Here is a 17,929-nt window from a genome sequence, read left to right as displayed (position 1 = left end):
AAAAAGGCATCTTGTTCAAATAGAACACTAGACCATGGCTACAGACTGTATCATGAAAAATTTCAAACTTAGCCATTTAGTTGGACTTTGCAGGCACCATGACTAAAGAATAATGCTCATAAGACTATCATTTAAACTAAATAATTATTTAAACACACTATTAAACATTTTACGAAAGTACTTAGTCTAATGAATTATTCTTTAGTTTCATGGATTTATTGGATTCTGTTGTATAGTTTTGACATCAGGTAAGTCCACTGATGAACAAAGACTCATCTTAATCAAGATTAAAAACTTCATTTTTTTGGTCATCCTAAGCGGTAGTATACATTTAACAATATTTGAACCAATCATAAGAAATTTAGCAGAATCAATGGCTTTTAATAATACAGAACAAAAAACCTTGTTTTACTACATTTAAATACAAAGTTAAAATGTATTTCATCAATATAACAGACAATAACAATCTTGACAAGTTATGAGAAAAAATTGCAGAATTAAAATAGGTACAAAACATACATACATTATAGGAATATAGGAAAAAAGAATTAAAATGAGAAATCCTCGTCAGTTTTATTTTATTTTGTTACCCTCAGATAAGTTTTATGGTATAAAATATGAGTTACCAAAAACAACCAAAATTTGGAAAAGCATGAGTATTATCAAATCATGAAATAAGGTTCAGTTATAACTATCTAAAGTACATATGTAGCATTGGGTTGTTGGTCTGATTTTTTACATAATTTTGCATTCTATCTTAAAATGTTCACCCAAAAGATTCGTCCACAGGAAGTTCAGTTTATGATCTAATTGTGCCTTCACATTCTACTAAAGAAATAGCTATTGTGAGATGTCTTGGTACCATTAACCAAGTGAAGACGAATTTATTCTATTGATATGTGCGAGTTCCTGAATTAAAAGATTAAATGTTAAAACTTACACCTCTATACACATATAACTAATTGGGGTCACTGTGCTATAAATAGCTATATACTATAAATCGAGCCACAAGTTAAAAAAATCCCTAAATTCGAGAACTGCGACACTCTCGGCACTCCAGTGTCCCAGTGTATGTCAGACTACGAAGAGTTTATAAAACTCCTTCTTCTACAGATTAACCACACAATGCTAAGAGTAGTTTCTTGTATTTTCCACTGGTATCAGATGATATTGCATCTTGTAATGATTTACCATAGTCCTCATCAAAAATTTGTTTTATATCTGCTAAATCAATCTAGAAAAGCAAATGATTACATTGAATGTTCTTAGTTAATTTGTATGCATGAAGTCAAAGAAGCTTTTTATTGGATGGTGCAGAGCGATGGACAGGTACTAATAAAAAGGTCTCAGACACAGCTACTGTTTCTCCACTTACCTCTGGTCTAGAAACAATAGCTCTTGATCTCTTCCTTGACTTACCTCAGATCTGGAAACTTTGATTCTCGACAGGTGTAGCATCATCTGTTCCTCCACTTAATTCAGATAAAGAAAATATGCATCTTATCAGTGTAGAATCATCTGTTCCATCACTTACTTTAGATAAAGAAAATATGCATCTTATCAGTATAGAATCACATGTTCCTTAACTTACCCCAGTTACAATCATCTGTTCATCTACTTACCTCACTTTTTGGAAACTATAATTCTTATCTGCATAGAATCATCTGTTCCTCAACTTCCCCCAGTTAAAATCGCCTGTTCCTCTACTTACCTCAGATCTGGAAACTATAATTCTTATCAGCGTAGAATCATCTGTTCCTCAAAATCATCTGTTCCTCTACTTACCTCAGATCTGGAAACTATAATTCTTATCAGCGTAGAAGCATCTATTCCTCAACTTCCCCCAGTTAAAATCATCTGTTCTTCTACTTACCTCAGATCTAGAAACTAAAATTCCTATCAGTGTAGAATCATCTGTTCATCTACCTACCTCAAATCTAGGAACTATGATTAAAATCATTGTAAAACCATCTGTTCCTCCAATTATTTCAGATAAAGAAAATATGCATCTTATCAGTGTAGAATCACCTGTTTCTCCGCTTACCTCAGATCTAGAAACTATGATTCATATCATTGTAGCATCATCTGTTCTCTCCACTTACTTTAAATAAGAAAATATGCATCTTATCAGTGTAGAATCATCTGTTCCTGAACTTACCTCAGTTATAATCATCTGTTCCTCTACTTACCTCAGATCTGGAAACTATAATTCGAATCCACTAACCCCAGTTTGTTCCTCAGCTCTAGAAAATATGGTTCTTATCATTGCAGAATCATCTGTTCCTCAACTTACCCAAGTTACAATCATCTGTTCTATACTTATCTTTGAAAACTATCATTCTTATCAGCATAGATTTATCTGTTCGTCTACTTACCTTAGATATAGAAACTATAATTCTTATCACTGTAGAATCATATGTTCCTCAACTTACCTCCGATTTGGAAATTATACTTCTTATCTGTGCAGAATCATCTGTTCCTCAACTTACCTCAGGGAGAATCATCCATTCCTTACCTCAGATCTAGAAACTATAATTATTATCTGTGTAGAATCATCTCTTCCTCAACTTACCCCAGACAAATAAAATATGCATCACATCGGTGTAGAATCATCTGTTCCTCCACCTCCCTCAGATATAGAAATATGATTCATATCAGTGTAGAATCATCTGTTTCTCCACTTACCTCAGATCTAGAAACTATGATTCTTATCAGTGTAGAATCATCTGTTCCTATACCACTCATGGCCTTCTTTAATTTCTTAGCAAAATACGTTGGTGGATGACTACTGTCAACTGAAATATAAGATACGCCTTATGAGCTACATTCTCGTGTTTAAATGGTTGCGGAATGAAAAGATTAGCGATTTGGGTATGGATGATGATGATGCCTGCAGATTTTTCCCTGATCATTGGTGCAGGTCAGAGGTCACAAGAGGCGTCTAGTCATTTCGATGAGACAAAAAATACAACCCTGTGGTCTACAGGCTGTGTACATTTAAGATGTTTCTTCAGTCAAAAATCAAAACAGAGAAGGCTAATGCCAGTGTCCAGGGAAAATATCACTTATGGGGCACTGCATGGATATGCTACAAATAAAATTTTGCCCTTTATTTATTACAATTTGGAGCAGACAAATTGGATAAAAATAACTCCATTTCATCAAATTTCAGCTTTAGTCATTTGAAATAATACATACCAATTGCTGTTAATCCCTTGGCTAAATTACCGGACATTTCACTCTTTATAGACTCTCTTAACTCTTTTCCTGCTATCTGTAAATACATGTAATTTCTAGTCAATATGGACAATTTTGTTACAGGTATACTACCTCTTAGGACGACAAAAAATTGAAAATGTTGAACTTGGTTGAAATGCGTCTTTGTTCATCTGTTGACACATTAACTGGTGTCAAAACAATACGACAGAATGGCACCTGGTAAGTCCAGGATGAATATATACACTTGTTGACTAAGTTTGAGATTTTCAATTTTATGTCCATTCTAAGAGGTAGCATCCATTAAAAATATTATGTAAAGAGTGGTTTCACATAGATATTCATACTAGTTACAATGGCAGTAATAATTTAGAATGAAATGTCATAACACCTGAACTTATGTGTATGATGTTAATGTTATGTGACATCACTTGGTAACAGCTGGTTCACCTGCCACTCAGTGTAGCAAGTGTTTAAAGGGTTAATGAAAAAGACTCTCATATATTTACCTCCTGGTACTCTTCAACAATAGCACTTATTTGATAATAATTTCTTAATCCTAATATTTGAATAAACATAGATTCATCTGTTCCTAACTTCTTCTCTCCAGCTTTATATAGTTTCTCCGCATCTTGTCTAGCTTGTTCTCTATCTACCACAGCATTGATACCTTCTCTACACGCTATTTCATAGTTCTCATCACTAACTTCATTACGATTACCCTGTCATTGAAAATAATGGAAATTTCATTTCATAAATCATTAGACGAGAAGGCGCCAGAGAATTTTCTTACTGGCAATTATTTCCTCATGTAAAATGATAAAAAATAAAATTAAACTTGGGAGGCCAAAGCTAAGCTAGGCTTTTTTTTTGGGGGAGGGGGGACTTTATTGGTTATAGGTTAACATAGTTTTTAAGTAAATACATCAAATGCAACATGTAAGCCTATTCCATTATTGGAAAAGATAGACCAAAATTAATTTCATAATGTAGATAAATCCATCTGATTAGGATCGAAAACTCAGATTCTCAAGGTTATTTTCATTTTCAAATTAAAATTGTGGATCTTAGAATTTAAAATTTGAAGCTTAATAATTGAAAAAAGAAGCCATAATTTTCACTTGGTACAAATTATTCATTGGAATTAGCAACAAATCCATTCCTGCACAGTTACAACTATAGATGAGTTGGAAACTATTATACTAAGAGCTTTACCTGACAAAGGGCTACAAGAAGTCTTTTATATTTTCCGCTGGTTTCTGATGATATCTTTTCTTCTAATGTTTTACCATATACTATTATTATTATTATTATATCAATCAGAATATATTAAGATAAAACACATACTAAATACTCATTCGTATTAATATCGGGACTAGAAACTAACATTGGCAAATGTTGAGCAAAATGACTAAATATTTTGAAGATCTTTGAGATGCAATTAAAAAAAAATTAATTAAAAATATCTAAATTCTATGTACATGAATTCAAATTTTGCAAGCATCATTGCAGGCAAACATCAGTAAAATCAGTAAAATAAGTACTATGTGAAAACCACACAAATGTAGTAATATAAAGACTAAAGGGATGTAATTTGAAGACTAAAGGGATATATTTTGATAACATGATAATAAAAGGAAGATCGTTAGAAGAGTAAAGTGGACAATATGAAGACAAAGGACTTGAAAAGTGAAAGACAATAAATTGAGAGAAAAAAACATACTATAGCATTTAAAAATAATTTGATGATAAAAGGTAGACAAAAGGGAAGTAATTTTAAAACTAATGGGAAGTAATTTTAAAACTAAAGGGAAGTAATTTGAAGACTAAAGGGAAGTAGTTTGAAGATAAAAGGTACACAATTTGAAGACTAAAGGGAAGTAATTTTAAAACTAAAGGGAAGCAATTTGAAAACTAAAGGGAAGCAATTTGAAGACTAAAGGGAAGCAATTTGAAGATAAAAGGTAGACAATTTGAAGACTAAAGGGAAGTAATTTTAAAACTAAAGGGAAGTAATTTGAAGACTAAAGGGAAGCAATTTGAAGATAAAAGGTAGACAATTTGAAGACTAAAGGGAAGTAATTTTAAAACTAAAGGGAAGTAATTTTAAAACTAAAGGGAAGTAATTTGAAGACAAAAGGGAAGTAATTTGAAGATAAAAGGTACACAATTTGAAGACTAAAGGGAAGTAATTTTAAAACTAAAGGGAAGTAATTTTAAAACTAAAGGGAAGTAATTTGAAGACCAAAGAGAAGTAATTTGAAGACTAAAGGGAAGCAATTTGAAGACTAAAGGGAAGCAATTTGAAGACTAAAGAGAAGTAATTTGAAGACTAAAGGGAAGCAATTTGAAGACTAAAGGGAAGCAATTTGAAAACTAAAGGGAAGCAATTTGAAGACTAAAGGGAAGTAATTTTAAAACTAAAGGGAAGTAATTTGAAGACTAAAGGGAAGTAATTTGAAGACTAAAGGGAAGTAATTTGGAGACCAAAGAGAAGTAATTTGAAGACTAAAGGGAAGTAATTTGAAGACTAAAGGGAAGTAATTTGAAAACTAAAGAGAAGTAATTTGAAGACTAAAGGGAAGTAATTTGAAGACTAAAGAGAAGTAATTTGAAGACTAAAGGGAAGTAATTTGAAGACCAAAGAGAAGTAATTTGAAGACTAAAGGGAAGCAATTTGAAGACTAAAGGGAAAACTAAAGGGAAGCAATTTGAAGATAAAAGAAAGACAATTTAAAGACAAAAGGGAAGCAATTTGAAGATGAAGGGTAGACAATTTGAAGATAAAAGGTAGACAATTTGAAGATAAAAGGTAGACAATTTGAAGACTAAAGGGAAGTCATTTGAAGCCTAAAGGGAAGCCATTTGAAAACTAAAGGGAAGCAATTTGAAGATAAAAGGTAGACAATTTGAAGACTAAAGGGAAGTAATTTGAAGACTAAAGGGAAGCAATTTGAATACTAAAGGGAGATAATCTGACGACGAAAGGAAGGTAATTTGATAACATGAGAGAGAAAACATAAGATAATTTGAAGACTAAAGGGAAGAATTTTGAAAACTAAAGGGAAGCAATTTGAAGATAAAAGAAAGACAATTTAAAGACTAAAGGGAAGCAATTTGAAGATAAAAGGTAGCCAATTTGAAGACTAAAGGGAAGTAATTTGAAGACTAAAGGGAAGTCATTTGAAGCCTTATGGGAAGCCATTTGAAAACTAGAGAGAAGCAATTTGAAGATAAAAGGTAGACAATTTGAAGACTAAAGGGAAGCAATTTGAAGATAAAAGGTAGACAATTTGAAGACTAAAGGGAAGTAATTTGAAGACTAAAGGGAAGTCATTTGAAGCCTTGAGGGAAGCCATTTGAAAACTAAAGGGAAGCAATTTGAAGATAAAAGGTTGACAATTTGAAGACTAACGGGAAGTAATTTGAAGACTAAAGGGAAGCAATTTGAAGACTAAAGGGAGATAATCTGACGACGAAAGGAAGATAATTTGATAACATGAGAGAGAAACCATAAGATAATTTGAAGACTAAAGGGAGATAATTTGACTACTAAAGATTTTCTTTTCTATAGAAATTATGTACAGGAATCAAAGGAAAACTTTGACGAACCAACAGAAATAAGGAAGTAGATAATACTTACTTTCTTTATAACACTCATTAATAGCAGCTATTTCATCATTCTCTCTTGTTGCCAATATTTCAATTAATACATCATCATCAGTACCAATTCCCTGAAATAATTTAACATGATTCATGATACATTATCAAATAAATTCAAGCAAAAATATTTAAGCACACCTTGAGAGACCACTTTCCTTCTAGTAGTATATAAAAAATGTACAAAACCTATTTACAGTCCCTCTTATTTTACTTAAACTAAACTGTCTGTGTTTATGTTTAGAATTACCCACACGATGCCCACAAATATCTTTGCTTGATTTTTGAGCTTTTCTTTATCAAATTCAAAGAGTATAGTAATCTGACAAGACATCTTCTTCCAGTGCCTTTGTTATTTTTTTCCCATGATAAAAAGCTCATCATAGACTGGGTTGGACTCACACATTAGTGCTGTTGATTAAGCTATATTTGCCTGACATGTCTATAATGCAATCCAACATATCTGGTTGAAAATAGACTTCGTCGGCATGTGCCACACAATGAACTTTTCCACTTCCCTTATAAAATCCATAGGAGTTTCATACCAAATGCTGAAAAAAATGGGCTCTGTTGATGCATTACCTTCATGGCTTTATGGAGTGACCAAGTATCATAATAAGCAGGTGATTTAAATAATGCCATGATGGTTTCTTCCAAATTACCAGATAGTTCACTACAAAGATCTTTTATCAAATCCTGCAAGAAAATAATACTTCGTGGTAAAAGAAAGCTAATCCTGAACATGGTTTTTGTCCAGGTTTGCACGGTCAGTGATGATAGACCGAATCTATCATATGGAGAATAAGATGATACAGACTGCATATAAAAATTTCCTTAGGCAGACATTTCTTTCATTGCATACATTGTTGTGCTTTGATTTAGTCTGTTCCAATTCATTGAAAATATATAGTAGCCTAAATCCGAAAATTGAGTATAGATGAGGCAAACACAAGCTGGGTGACCGTAGTTGATCATCGTGGTGGGAAACCCATTGTTGCGAGCAGCTATTTCTCTCATTGCATTCAGTATTGTAGTCCTCTGTCATATAAGACTGGTAAGGTAGACATAATAATATTCCACCAACTACTTGTATCTTTGGGTTAAATACAGCCATTATGAATGCATTTTGAAGAGGTAAACTCTTATTACTTACCTTTCCAAACATAGTTTTGTACATTTTCTCAATCTCCTGTCGTTGTTCATTAGATCTATGGCTGACTATTTCAATAATAAGAGCTTCTTCAGTTCCTGAATTGTTGCAATAAATATCATAGATATATATTTGTTTCTAAGTTAACACTACATTAGAGAAGCTTTTAGCATGACAGAAACAAAAACAGAAACACGATGTTTGACAGATGAAAGTTGTAACCCGGAGGACAATCAAATCTTTATAGTAAGTAACAACATAACTTGATGAAATTTAATTGACAGTAAGAGCTCACTTAGTATTTGTGTTTTGAATATCTGGGATATGAAATCAAACATGTTACAAAAGCTAATTTTAGAGAAAAATGTTGTATATTCATGGCCATATTCTTTGTACATCCACGTTATTGTGGAAATTGTACCTCACCATTACCACTTTTTTGACCAGAAGCAAAGCACCTTTGCTTATTGACTTTTCGTCAGGAGAGTCATATAATTTGAAGCTTACCTGTTCCTTTCATGGCTGCTCTTAATGCTTCTGCGTCAGCTTCTACATTAAAGTCTTCATATGGTCGTACTGTTGGATTATCTATTGCAGGTAAATTACCCGAAACATCAATAGCAGCCATCTCTGCTTGTGGAACATAATAAGGAGGCATTCCAGGTACTGGCATTGGGACAGCCATATCTGCTTGTGGTGCATAGTAAGGAGGCATTCCAGGAACTGGCATTTGGACAGCCATATCTGCTTGTGGTGCATAGTAAGGAGGCATATCAGGAACTGGCATTGGGACAGCCATCTCAGCTTTTGTTTTCTTTTTCTTTTTCTTTTTAGACTTTTTCACCTTATGTTTATGATGATGATGGTGATGTGTTTCTACAACAATCACATGGACATCTTCATGTTCCTCTCCACTGCCATGATCTTCATCACTACTACTACTGCTACTGCTACTGCTGTCACTTTCACTTTCACTTTCACTTCCTTCTTCTTCTTGGTCCTCTTGTTCTTGTTCTTCCTCCTCCTGATCAGCCTCTACCCAAGCTTGCACTTCTGCTTCTACCTCTTCTTCCTCAGGTTCTTCTTCAGGTTCTTCTTCTTCAGGTTCTTCTTCTGGTTCTTCTTCCTCAGGTTCCTCTTCTTCTGTAAAGAAAGAATTGATATCACTTAGAAAATAAGTACAAACTACAGATAGCTTTGCCATGGCGTTTGAAATCCTTCTATTTAATAGAGCCCTGTCACATAATTCAGAGTTGAGACACATGTTAAATTTCTATGAAATGTTGAGTGTCTAAGGGTTACAATTATTCTTACTTTAATTATTTTGAAAATACAGCTTTAAACAAATATGGTATTGCAGTTTAAATATGATACATTCGTTTATTAGTTCACCTACTAACTTAATGATTTATATATATATTTTTATTTGTTTAATTATAAAACATCGAATATTGTACATAATTATATTGTAAACTATGAACTGTATATATATTAGTGAACTATAGGCTTTTTTGCCTTATGGTCAAATAAATAAAATTATTATTATTATTATTATTATTATTATTATTATTAAATTTCTAATAAAAATTACAGACAGGAAAAATTTCGGCACTTCCACGATGTTTCACTGCAATAGTTAACAAATCAAAATGGTTTTATTTCACTCCCTAAGATATTGTACATCCATAAAACCTTATTTCCTTTAAGACTTGTGCAAGAAAAAGCGTGGAAGATCTTACCTTCTTCTACTTCTTCTATTTCTTCTTCTTCATCTACAAAATAAAACCTTTTCAATAAATAAAGCACATTTGGATTCAAATATGAAATGCAATATGAACTTTTTGATATGAATAATAAATGTGAAATAACAGCCTTATTCAATAAAATATGCGAACAAATCAGAGAATCAATATGCATTAGAGTGACTTAGATGTTTCATTGTAATGCACGGTCTTGCTGTCTAAATAAAACTATTTGTATAGATGAATTTGCATTTACTTTTGTACTAAAATACAATTACTTGATGGCCTTTTTCAATGTTTATTCACGTAAGAGACAGGCTGCAACCTTAAAAAAAACCTGGGCTGGCTCTTGGAGTATCAGCCCTGCAAAATTTTTGAGCAAACCGGCCTTCCAGATATTAGATATGTTTGGTATAACCAATCGAAGACATCCCACCAGACATCACCAATGTCTCATGTAAACTATGACAGAATATCAGACATCGGCAATGTCCTAATATAAACTATGGCAGAACACACAGAATATCAGGCATCAGCAATGTCCTAATACAAACTATGACAGAACACACAGATCATCATACATCACTAATGTCTCGTGTCACCAATGACAGAATATCAGGCATCAGCAAAACGAACCCACCGAACACACAGAATATCAGACATCGGCAATGCCCTAATATAAACTATGGCAGAACACACAGATCATCATACATCACCAATGTCTCGTGTAAACAATGACAGAATATCAGGCATCAGAAAAACGAACCCACCGAACACCCAGATTGAATATCATACATCGTCAATGTCCTAATATAAACTATGACAGAACACACAGAATATCATACATCATCAATGTCTCATGTGAACTAGGACAGAACACACAGAATATCAGGCATTAGCAATGTCTTACAACTGTTTGAATAGACCTACATAATTCATAAGCATTGACTTAGCTAGTACAAACTGACATAAAAATAACTATACAAATTAACCCGAACATCAGTAGGGCCTTATACTTCTTAACAGCATAGCATTAGGCCAATATTTTCCAAATAAACAATGTCTAAGTGCAACCTGATGATATTCCATTTCAAGGCATCAGCAATGTCTTAATATAACATCTACAATGTAATTCAGTAAATATAGAAGGCTACATACCAGACATTTTGAAATAACTAGACCTTCTGTATGGATGTAGTGACTAGTGTAGTTTTCAGGTACGGTATATGTGTGTCAACCCAACTGTCTACTGAAGCAGAGAAAATCACATACCATTTCACTCACTCAAATTATTATAGTATATATAGTCTCTATCTGTTTACTACAAGTCTATATATATATTCAGCCTCCAGTAAACGATTCATTTAAAGGGACACAATCATCTAATAATAGATTTATATGAACCTACTAATACACTTCTATGAAAACGTGCTTGAATATTAAAATAGCATGACATATTATGGAATAATATTCAAATATTACCAATTAACATAGCCAAATATATACAATAGGCGTATAAAGAAATAATTTTGTGTAGTAGAGGCCTACAATCCATAATATAAAAGTTATAACATACATCTAGTGTGAATCATAGCTTTACCAAAAACTTTGTAAAGCTTTAAATGGATGTAGTTTGAGGCAGTTGTTTATGTCAAGTCATTTAAAGTAACAAACACTTGCAATATTAATGCATATACACTAGTCAAAGTGATTTTCGCCAGCCTTTATTTGCTATTTCGTTATCTTAATAAATGTCTTAAAGAGGTTGGCAAGTTGAGACCTTAATGTAGCCTATGTATTACTTGTGTCCTTAATTACTTGGAAGGCATAAATATAGACCTACAGTAAAATAAGATTCCATCTTCACAAAAACAGTGCATTCCATTAATGACAATTACTATATATTAAGTTTGTGAAGATTATGAAATGAATTAGGTTTTGTACAATAATGTCCACATAAGGATTTTTCCTAAATCGGTGGTGCTCTCAGCTTTTAACAAGTGAAGTACCTTGTAAAATAAAGTGATTTTTTGGCGTCTTGTTATAAAGGATATGCCTTCAAATTTAAATAGAGGTACTCATACCTTGTGAACTTGTGAACCCAAGCATAACCAAATAACCCTACTGTCATGTATGATATATGCTGTAAGATATACACATGCATTTTTCAGTAGAAATGTCATAAAGGGATTGTAATGAGGTACTCTAAAGTATTTATGTGTATCGGGGACACTGATATCATCATTTTGCACAAATTCCACTAAAACTAAGTGGTTGATGACTTCACTAATTGCAAAATATGCTTTACCACATAAGGCACTTCGCGATAAGTGACCTTATCAAACTCAAATTAGATATTAGAGGTGAAAGTCGACCCTCCGAAGCACAGGCACAGGCATCAGAGTTTTTATTACCATGAGAGGGGTCAGAAGAACCCACGGCACCTCACTGCCAAGCAGACAACAATCTAACTCGCTACTGACTGAGCTATACTACTGTCACAACCCAGCGTTATAGGAAAGTATTGACGTTTACACAGTTCGAAAGTTGTTAACCCCTTTAAGGGTATTCATATAGCCTGGCATGGGCAATAATAGGTTAGGGACCGACGAAAAAGCGCAGCAAATTAGTAATAGTGGAATATGTTTGTCAATGTTCTGCTTTTCATACTGTAGTCTCTTCCTGGTTGAGTAGTGTCCAAAATGTGCGAAGTAGATACAATTTATAATCCATCTAAGTCGTACATTTTAATTTGTTTAAGCTGCAAATACCGTTCGTGGGCTTCTAATTCTAACAAATTCTCGGTACATTCACCAAGACTTTTCTGTGTAGCATACTGAGCTCTAGTTTATTGTCTGTCCAAACTGGATAATTTTCAAGGCAGTCTCATCTCCTGAGGGTAAATTTTTGGCATTAGAAAATTATATTATTGAAGAGATTCTTTATTAAATATATATAAATACTATCAATGATTTATAGAATATAATAAATACCAAAAAATATAACTTTATAAACTTTTGTTTATAATAAATATATTAAAATATATTAAAGTATACATATCAAATAACTGTATATGAAAATATTGGTTTAGATTGCTAAAACATAGTATGTACAATTTATATCACAGCATATCAAAATATATGGTATTTCACTTTTAGTGTTCCAAATCCTAATCATTACATTGGAGATAGAAAAGGTACCAACTCAGTGAAAATCATTAATAGGATGCACTAAAATACACTTATATCAATGGAAAATCTTTATTTGAAGTTCCAACATGGTGTGAAGGAAAATTTTGAAAATACCTTTAATAATTTGCTTAGATTAAATTGCCTTGATAATCTAGTCTACAGAATTTGAATTATTGTTAAGGGGGGAAATAGATTTGAATAATGAGACTCTCTCAAGCTTTGTTTACATTGTTGACAATTGCTTTGACAGCTTCATATTAAGAGAATTGTACAATTTCTTGTTATAAATCTGTATGAGATGGTCATTGATGGTTATCAATAAAACAAGTGTGCAATTTACTCTTTTTTGAGATTACATTTGTATAGGGTGAAAATATGGCAATATCATGGAAGAAAGTATATCAATCTCTAACTAATGATAACAACAACTGTTTGTAATCTCCGCTAGTATCAGATTCTATAGCAGCAGCTAGTGTTTTACCATATCTCTTTTCATACGCTTCTTTAATATCAGCTAAATCAATCTAAAAATATAATTTAAATAAATCTTCAAAAATATGTTTCACTTGTATCTCATATCATGCTTAAAGATGGATTTTCCAGTTTTTTAGTGTCAAATTAAGCAAACTATTTGATTAATTGGTGTTTCTAATGAATTATCATGTATTCTTAATCATATCATTATGTTCTTATTGCATATGATAATATAGGTTTTAACCAATCATAAATGTTCATGTTTGTAGAGTCTGGATAAACAAAAAAGACTTTTTGACCTTTCTTGATCGGCCACTCATTGGAATTCTGCTGGTAATTCTCTTTAATTTAGCTTATTATGAATTAATTATGGACATGTGAGATAAACTGGTATTTTTACAAGTCACGAGAACACCTCTACTTTCTATTCATATAAGCATTAGCATTTTCATTTTCATAAATGAAAATAAGGGAACCCATGTTTAACTTGTCATATGTGTCTGTCATAGTTAAAGTGACACAGATTATACTCAAGGGTAAGAAAAAGGGGTGCGCATTATATTTGCAATTATACAGTATATTATGATCCTATCAGAAATATATAACATTGTCACAGACAGGCAATATCAAGAACTCTTTGTCTACTTCACTTCAACAATTTGTCCAGCCACACCTCTAAAAATCCCTCAGGCTCAATGTTATAGCAGATTGTGCTTGGTACATTGGTGGTTTTATGTGGTCAGAAAGTATCCAATTAAAATTACCTCTGATCTGGAAACGATAATTCTTATCAATGTAGAATCATTGGTACCAGCCAATCTCATAGCCTTATATAACTTGTAGGCAAAATATTCTGGTCTATTTCTAGCTGAACGAACTGAAACGGGAGAAAAATCAAAAACGTATTCTATATCCATGATGAATGCTAATATTGTGTTCATATGGTAGACAAATAATAACATTGCTTGGTTACATCAAAAAAAATGATGGTTGTGGGTTCTAATATCGGTCAAAGTGTGGTGACACTAGGTAATAAGTAACATTTCCTCATTATTCAAATCTACCCAACTGTAAATGGGTAGGGATAATCAAAGAAAGATCAAGGCCAAGGGTAGCTGATAGATACTTAAGTCTTCTCAGGGATAAGCATCACCATGTGAATGCACAAAAATCCTAATTTATGTTTCACTCTTAGGAAACGGACAGGGGATGTCACATCGCTGGGAGTTGATTTGCATGAGAAATTAACTGAACTAACTCAAAAAGAACCCAAAATAAGCATGATAATAAAGACTAACCTATAGCTTTTAAACCACTTTCAATATTTCCAGACATCTCACTGTCTATAGACTCTAATATATCTTTACCAGCTAACTATAATATAAGATTGTATATTCATATCTCACTGTCTATAGACTCTAAAATATATTTACTGACTAACTATAAGATTTTATATTTATATCTCACTGTCTATAGACTCTAATATATCTTTACCGGCTTACTATAATATAATATTTTATATTTATATCTCACTGTCTATAGACTCTAATATATCTTTACCGGCTTACTATAATATAAGATTTTATATTCATATCTCACTGTCTATAGACTCTAATATATCTTTACCGGCTTACTATAATATAAGATTTTATATTCATATCTCACTGTCTATAGACTCTAATATATCTTTACCAGCTAACTATAATAAAGAAAAGAAAGTCTTTTACCTTTTGATATTCATCAAATACGGCAGTTAACTGGTAGAAATTCCTTAAAGCTAACACTTCAATAAAGGCTGACTCATCCGTACCAAACTTCTGTTCTCCAGCAGCATACAGTTTCTCGGCATCTTGCTGAGCCTGATCTCTGTCAATTATAGACTCTGCACCATCAGATAAAACACTCTTTATCTGCTCTTCAGTTAGTTCATTTCGATTTGCCTGGAAGTAAAGTAATCTCATTAGTTATATTGAAACATCGACAAAATATATCTATATTTTCAGCATGTTCTGCTCAATGCTAGACTCATTTCAAAGTTGCCCTTCCAGAAAGATCAGATTTTGGTAAAATTTCTAGTATGAAGTCAATGGTATTCATCTGAAAGTAACTTATCTCCTTTTAAAATCAATTTTCAGAATCATTCAGTACCCCTACAATTCAACAAAAATGTAGGCTACTTTAAGTTACACCATCACTTTCAGATCTTCCAATGCTAATTACTGATACATCCAATTTTTCGGGACTGCCTGAAAATGATGGCAACAGTCCAAACTTCTGCAGATTACACTCTCAAATGTTACAAGAAAGCTAATGGTAACCATGGATACTAATTTATAAGGGAAATAACTCACTGACCTGACAACAAGACACAAGCAGACGTTCAAAATAACCAGTTGTATCACCAGTTATATCATCTTCTAAATTGCGTCCAAAATCTAAAATACACCACAATTTATGGAGTCATTTTAAGAACACCATTAACGGGAGGAAAATGTTATAAATAATGCTTCATGGAAGTTAACAAAAACCATGCAACATAAATTGTTCAGCCCTGGAATTATATACATGGCAAAGTGAGTAGGCCTATAAGGATGTAATATAACAAAAACACAAACTAATTCTAACTGCAGAATTAGCTTTCATACTTACGTTCAAGATAAGACTCTTTAATAGCAGAAATCTGTTGATTTGATCTTGTACACAATATTTCAATTAGAACAGAGTCTTTAGTACCAGGTCCCTATGAAAAAAAAAAAAATTCACATAACCTGATTAAAGCAAATGTAGCTAATTGGTTTACAATTTTTTAAATTCTACCAAAGAAACCTGTCACAAACATCAGCAACAATCTTAACACAAAATCACCAATTCCCTGGGCTGATTTGGGTCTTGAATATATGTAAATAGTCTTCAGAAGAAATGTTTGAAAATCGCACATTCTAGTTTTATATACATTTGATTTTAACATTCAAACGCAGATAATTCTGGACACACACGGATCTGAAGGCTCAAATTTCGAGGCGAAGTTGTCCCTTTACTAGTACTGTAATCTCTTTATTAGTAATAAAACAATTTGGTGCACAACTGGAGAACTGCACTTGATTGACTACATCCTACTTAATAGATACCATGGGCATAAACAATTCAACTACAGAAAACAGCAAATACCTTCATAGCTTTCTGGAGTGACCAGGCATCATAAAAAGTTGGTGATTTAAATAATGCCATGACTGTTTCTTTTAAATTACCACTTAATTCACTGTCTAAATCTTCTACTAAATCCTATTGAAAAAAAAAGGTAAAGGTCTAGCAAGGAAAAAATCTTTGACTACCAATTTTTCAAGGATAAAAACGTGTTGACAAGGATACTGTCTACCAGACAGTCTCTTTGCTAAACCTTTTGGTATTGATTATCAATATCCATTTACAGCTGGGTCATATAATGAGGAAAGATGAATCAAGATAACCAAAGTTTCACAAGCCAACCTAGATTAGAACCCACAACCACCAGTTGATTGACATACGAAACAAATGACATCATGTAAAGATTCCAATGCTCCAACTGACTGCGCTGCAGCAAACCCTCACTTCATTATGATTCCTGCACGTGTCTCATTTGCAAAAAAACCTAATAATAAGTTCATTAAATGCTTACCTTTCCATACATAGTTTTATAGGTTGTCTCTATTTCTTGCCGTTGTGAGTTAGATCTATTACTGATTAGTTCTATGATAGGAGCTTCTTCTGTACCTGTAATACAATTAAATACATAAATACATTTTGGTTGGCAGCTGGAATCATTAAAATAATTAATCAAAGGTATGAAATAAAACAACTGGAAATGTATAGTAAATGTACAGGCCTTTTTATCACAGTATTTCACAAAAATGAGAAAAATGAAAGTTATAGGCTACTTTTGTATAAGATGATAAACAGAATACAGCTCTTCAATGAAAAGAAAAGAGGTGATATTTTTACCTGTTCCAGTCATAGAATTGCGTAAAGTTTCAACATCAGCCTCAACAGAGAACTCGTCTGAATTCTTAACAGTAGGATGATATGTTTCTGCCACATCATCGAGTGTCACGGTTGGCATCTGTTCTTCAGGAGGTGGTGTTGGTGCTCGAGGATCAGATGTATCATCAACCTCATCAGCATCTTGTCTCTTAGCTCGGATCTTCTTCTTATGCAGCTTCTTCTTCCTCCTCAACCTTTTCAGCTTCCTCTTCTTCTTCTCTTCTTTATCTACTTCTTCTTCTTCACCTTCACCAGCTTCTTCTTCTTCAGACAATAATTCTACAATACCATACATTAGAACAATAATTGAACTATGCAAATGCCAACTAATCATAAAATATTTGTACCATTTTTGAAGTTTCTTGAGAAGAGGATTCAACCACTTCAATAGATAGGTAAAAATAAAAGACTTTGAAATTCGTAATATATGCATATAAGAGTGTTAACCACGCAAGTCAAAACATTTCTGGTACATTTTT

General features: G+C 32.7%; 3 protein-coding genes across 3 annotated transcripts; all 3 read right to left on the bottom strand.

Moving 5' to 3' along the window:
• Positions 1 to 1,114: 1,114 nt before the first annotated feature.
• Positions 1,115 to 8,654, bottom strand: LOTGIDRAFT_131243 (hypothetical protein; the record flags this gene model as incomplete). Its single annotated transcript, XM_009066080.1, has 10 exons — positions 1,115 to 1,234; positions 2,686 to 2,795; positions 3,199 to 3,274; positions 3,726 to 3,856; positions 3,896 to 3,938; positions 4,432 to 4,511; positions 6,860 to 6,950; positions 7,459 to 7,572; positions 8,030 to 8,124; positions 8,534 to 8,654. 10 exons carry the CDS (start codon positions 8,652 to 8,654, stop codon positions 1,115 to 1,117), a joined length of 981 nt encoding a protein of 326 aa, XP_009064328.1.
• A 216-nt stretch (positions 8,655 to 8,870) lies between these two features.
• On the bottom strand, positions 8,871 to 10,933 carry LOTGIDRAFT_168195 (hypothetical protein; the record flags this gene model as incomplete). Its single annotated transcript, XM_009066079.1, has 3 exons — positions 8,871 to 9,169; positions 9,766 to 9,798; positions 10,927 to 10,933. Coding segments are annotated over 3 exons (339 nt in total), but the record flags the coding sequence as incomplete, so codon positions are not given.
• Positions 10,934 to 13,360: 2,427 nt separating this feature from the next.
• LOTGIDRAFT_131207 (hypothetical protein) lies at positions 13,361 to 17,184 on the bottom strand (the record flags this gene model as incomplete). The annotated part of the gene is made up of 8 exons (XM_009066078.1): positions 13,361 to 13,483; positions 14,198 to 14,310; positions 14,732 to 14,807; positions 15,161 to 15,337; positions 15,789 to 15,868; positions 16,083 to 16,173; positions 16,602 to 16,715; positions 17,089 to 17,184. Coding segments are annotated over 8 exons (870 nt in total), but the record flags the coding sequence as incomplete, so codon positions are not given.
• Between the last annotated feature and the right edge of the window lie 745 nt (positions 17,185 to 17,929).

Source organism: Lottia gigantea (genome assembly GCF_000327385.1).
Source record: "Lottia gigantea unplaced genomic scaffold LOTGIsca_73, whole genome shotgun sequence".
Taxonomy (NCBI): domain Eukaryota; kingdom Metazoa; phylum Mollusca; class Gastropoda; family Lottiidae; genus Lottia; species Lottia gigantea.
This window is presented reverse-complemented; position numbering and strand designations above follow the sequence as displayed.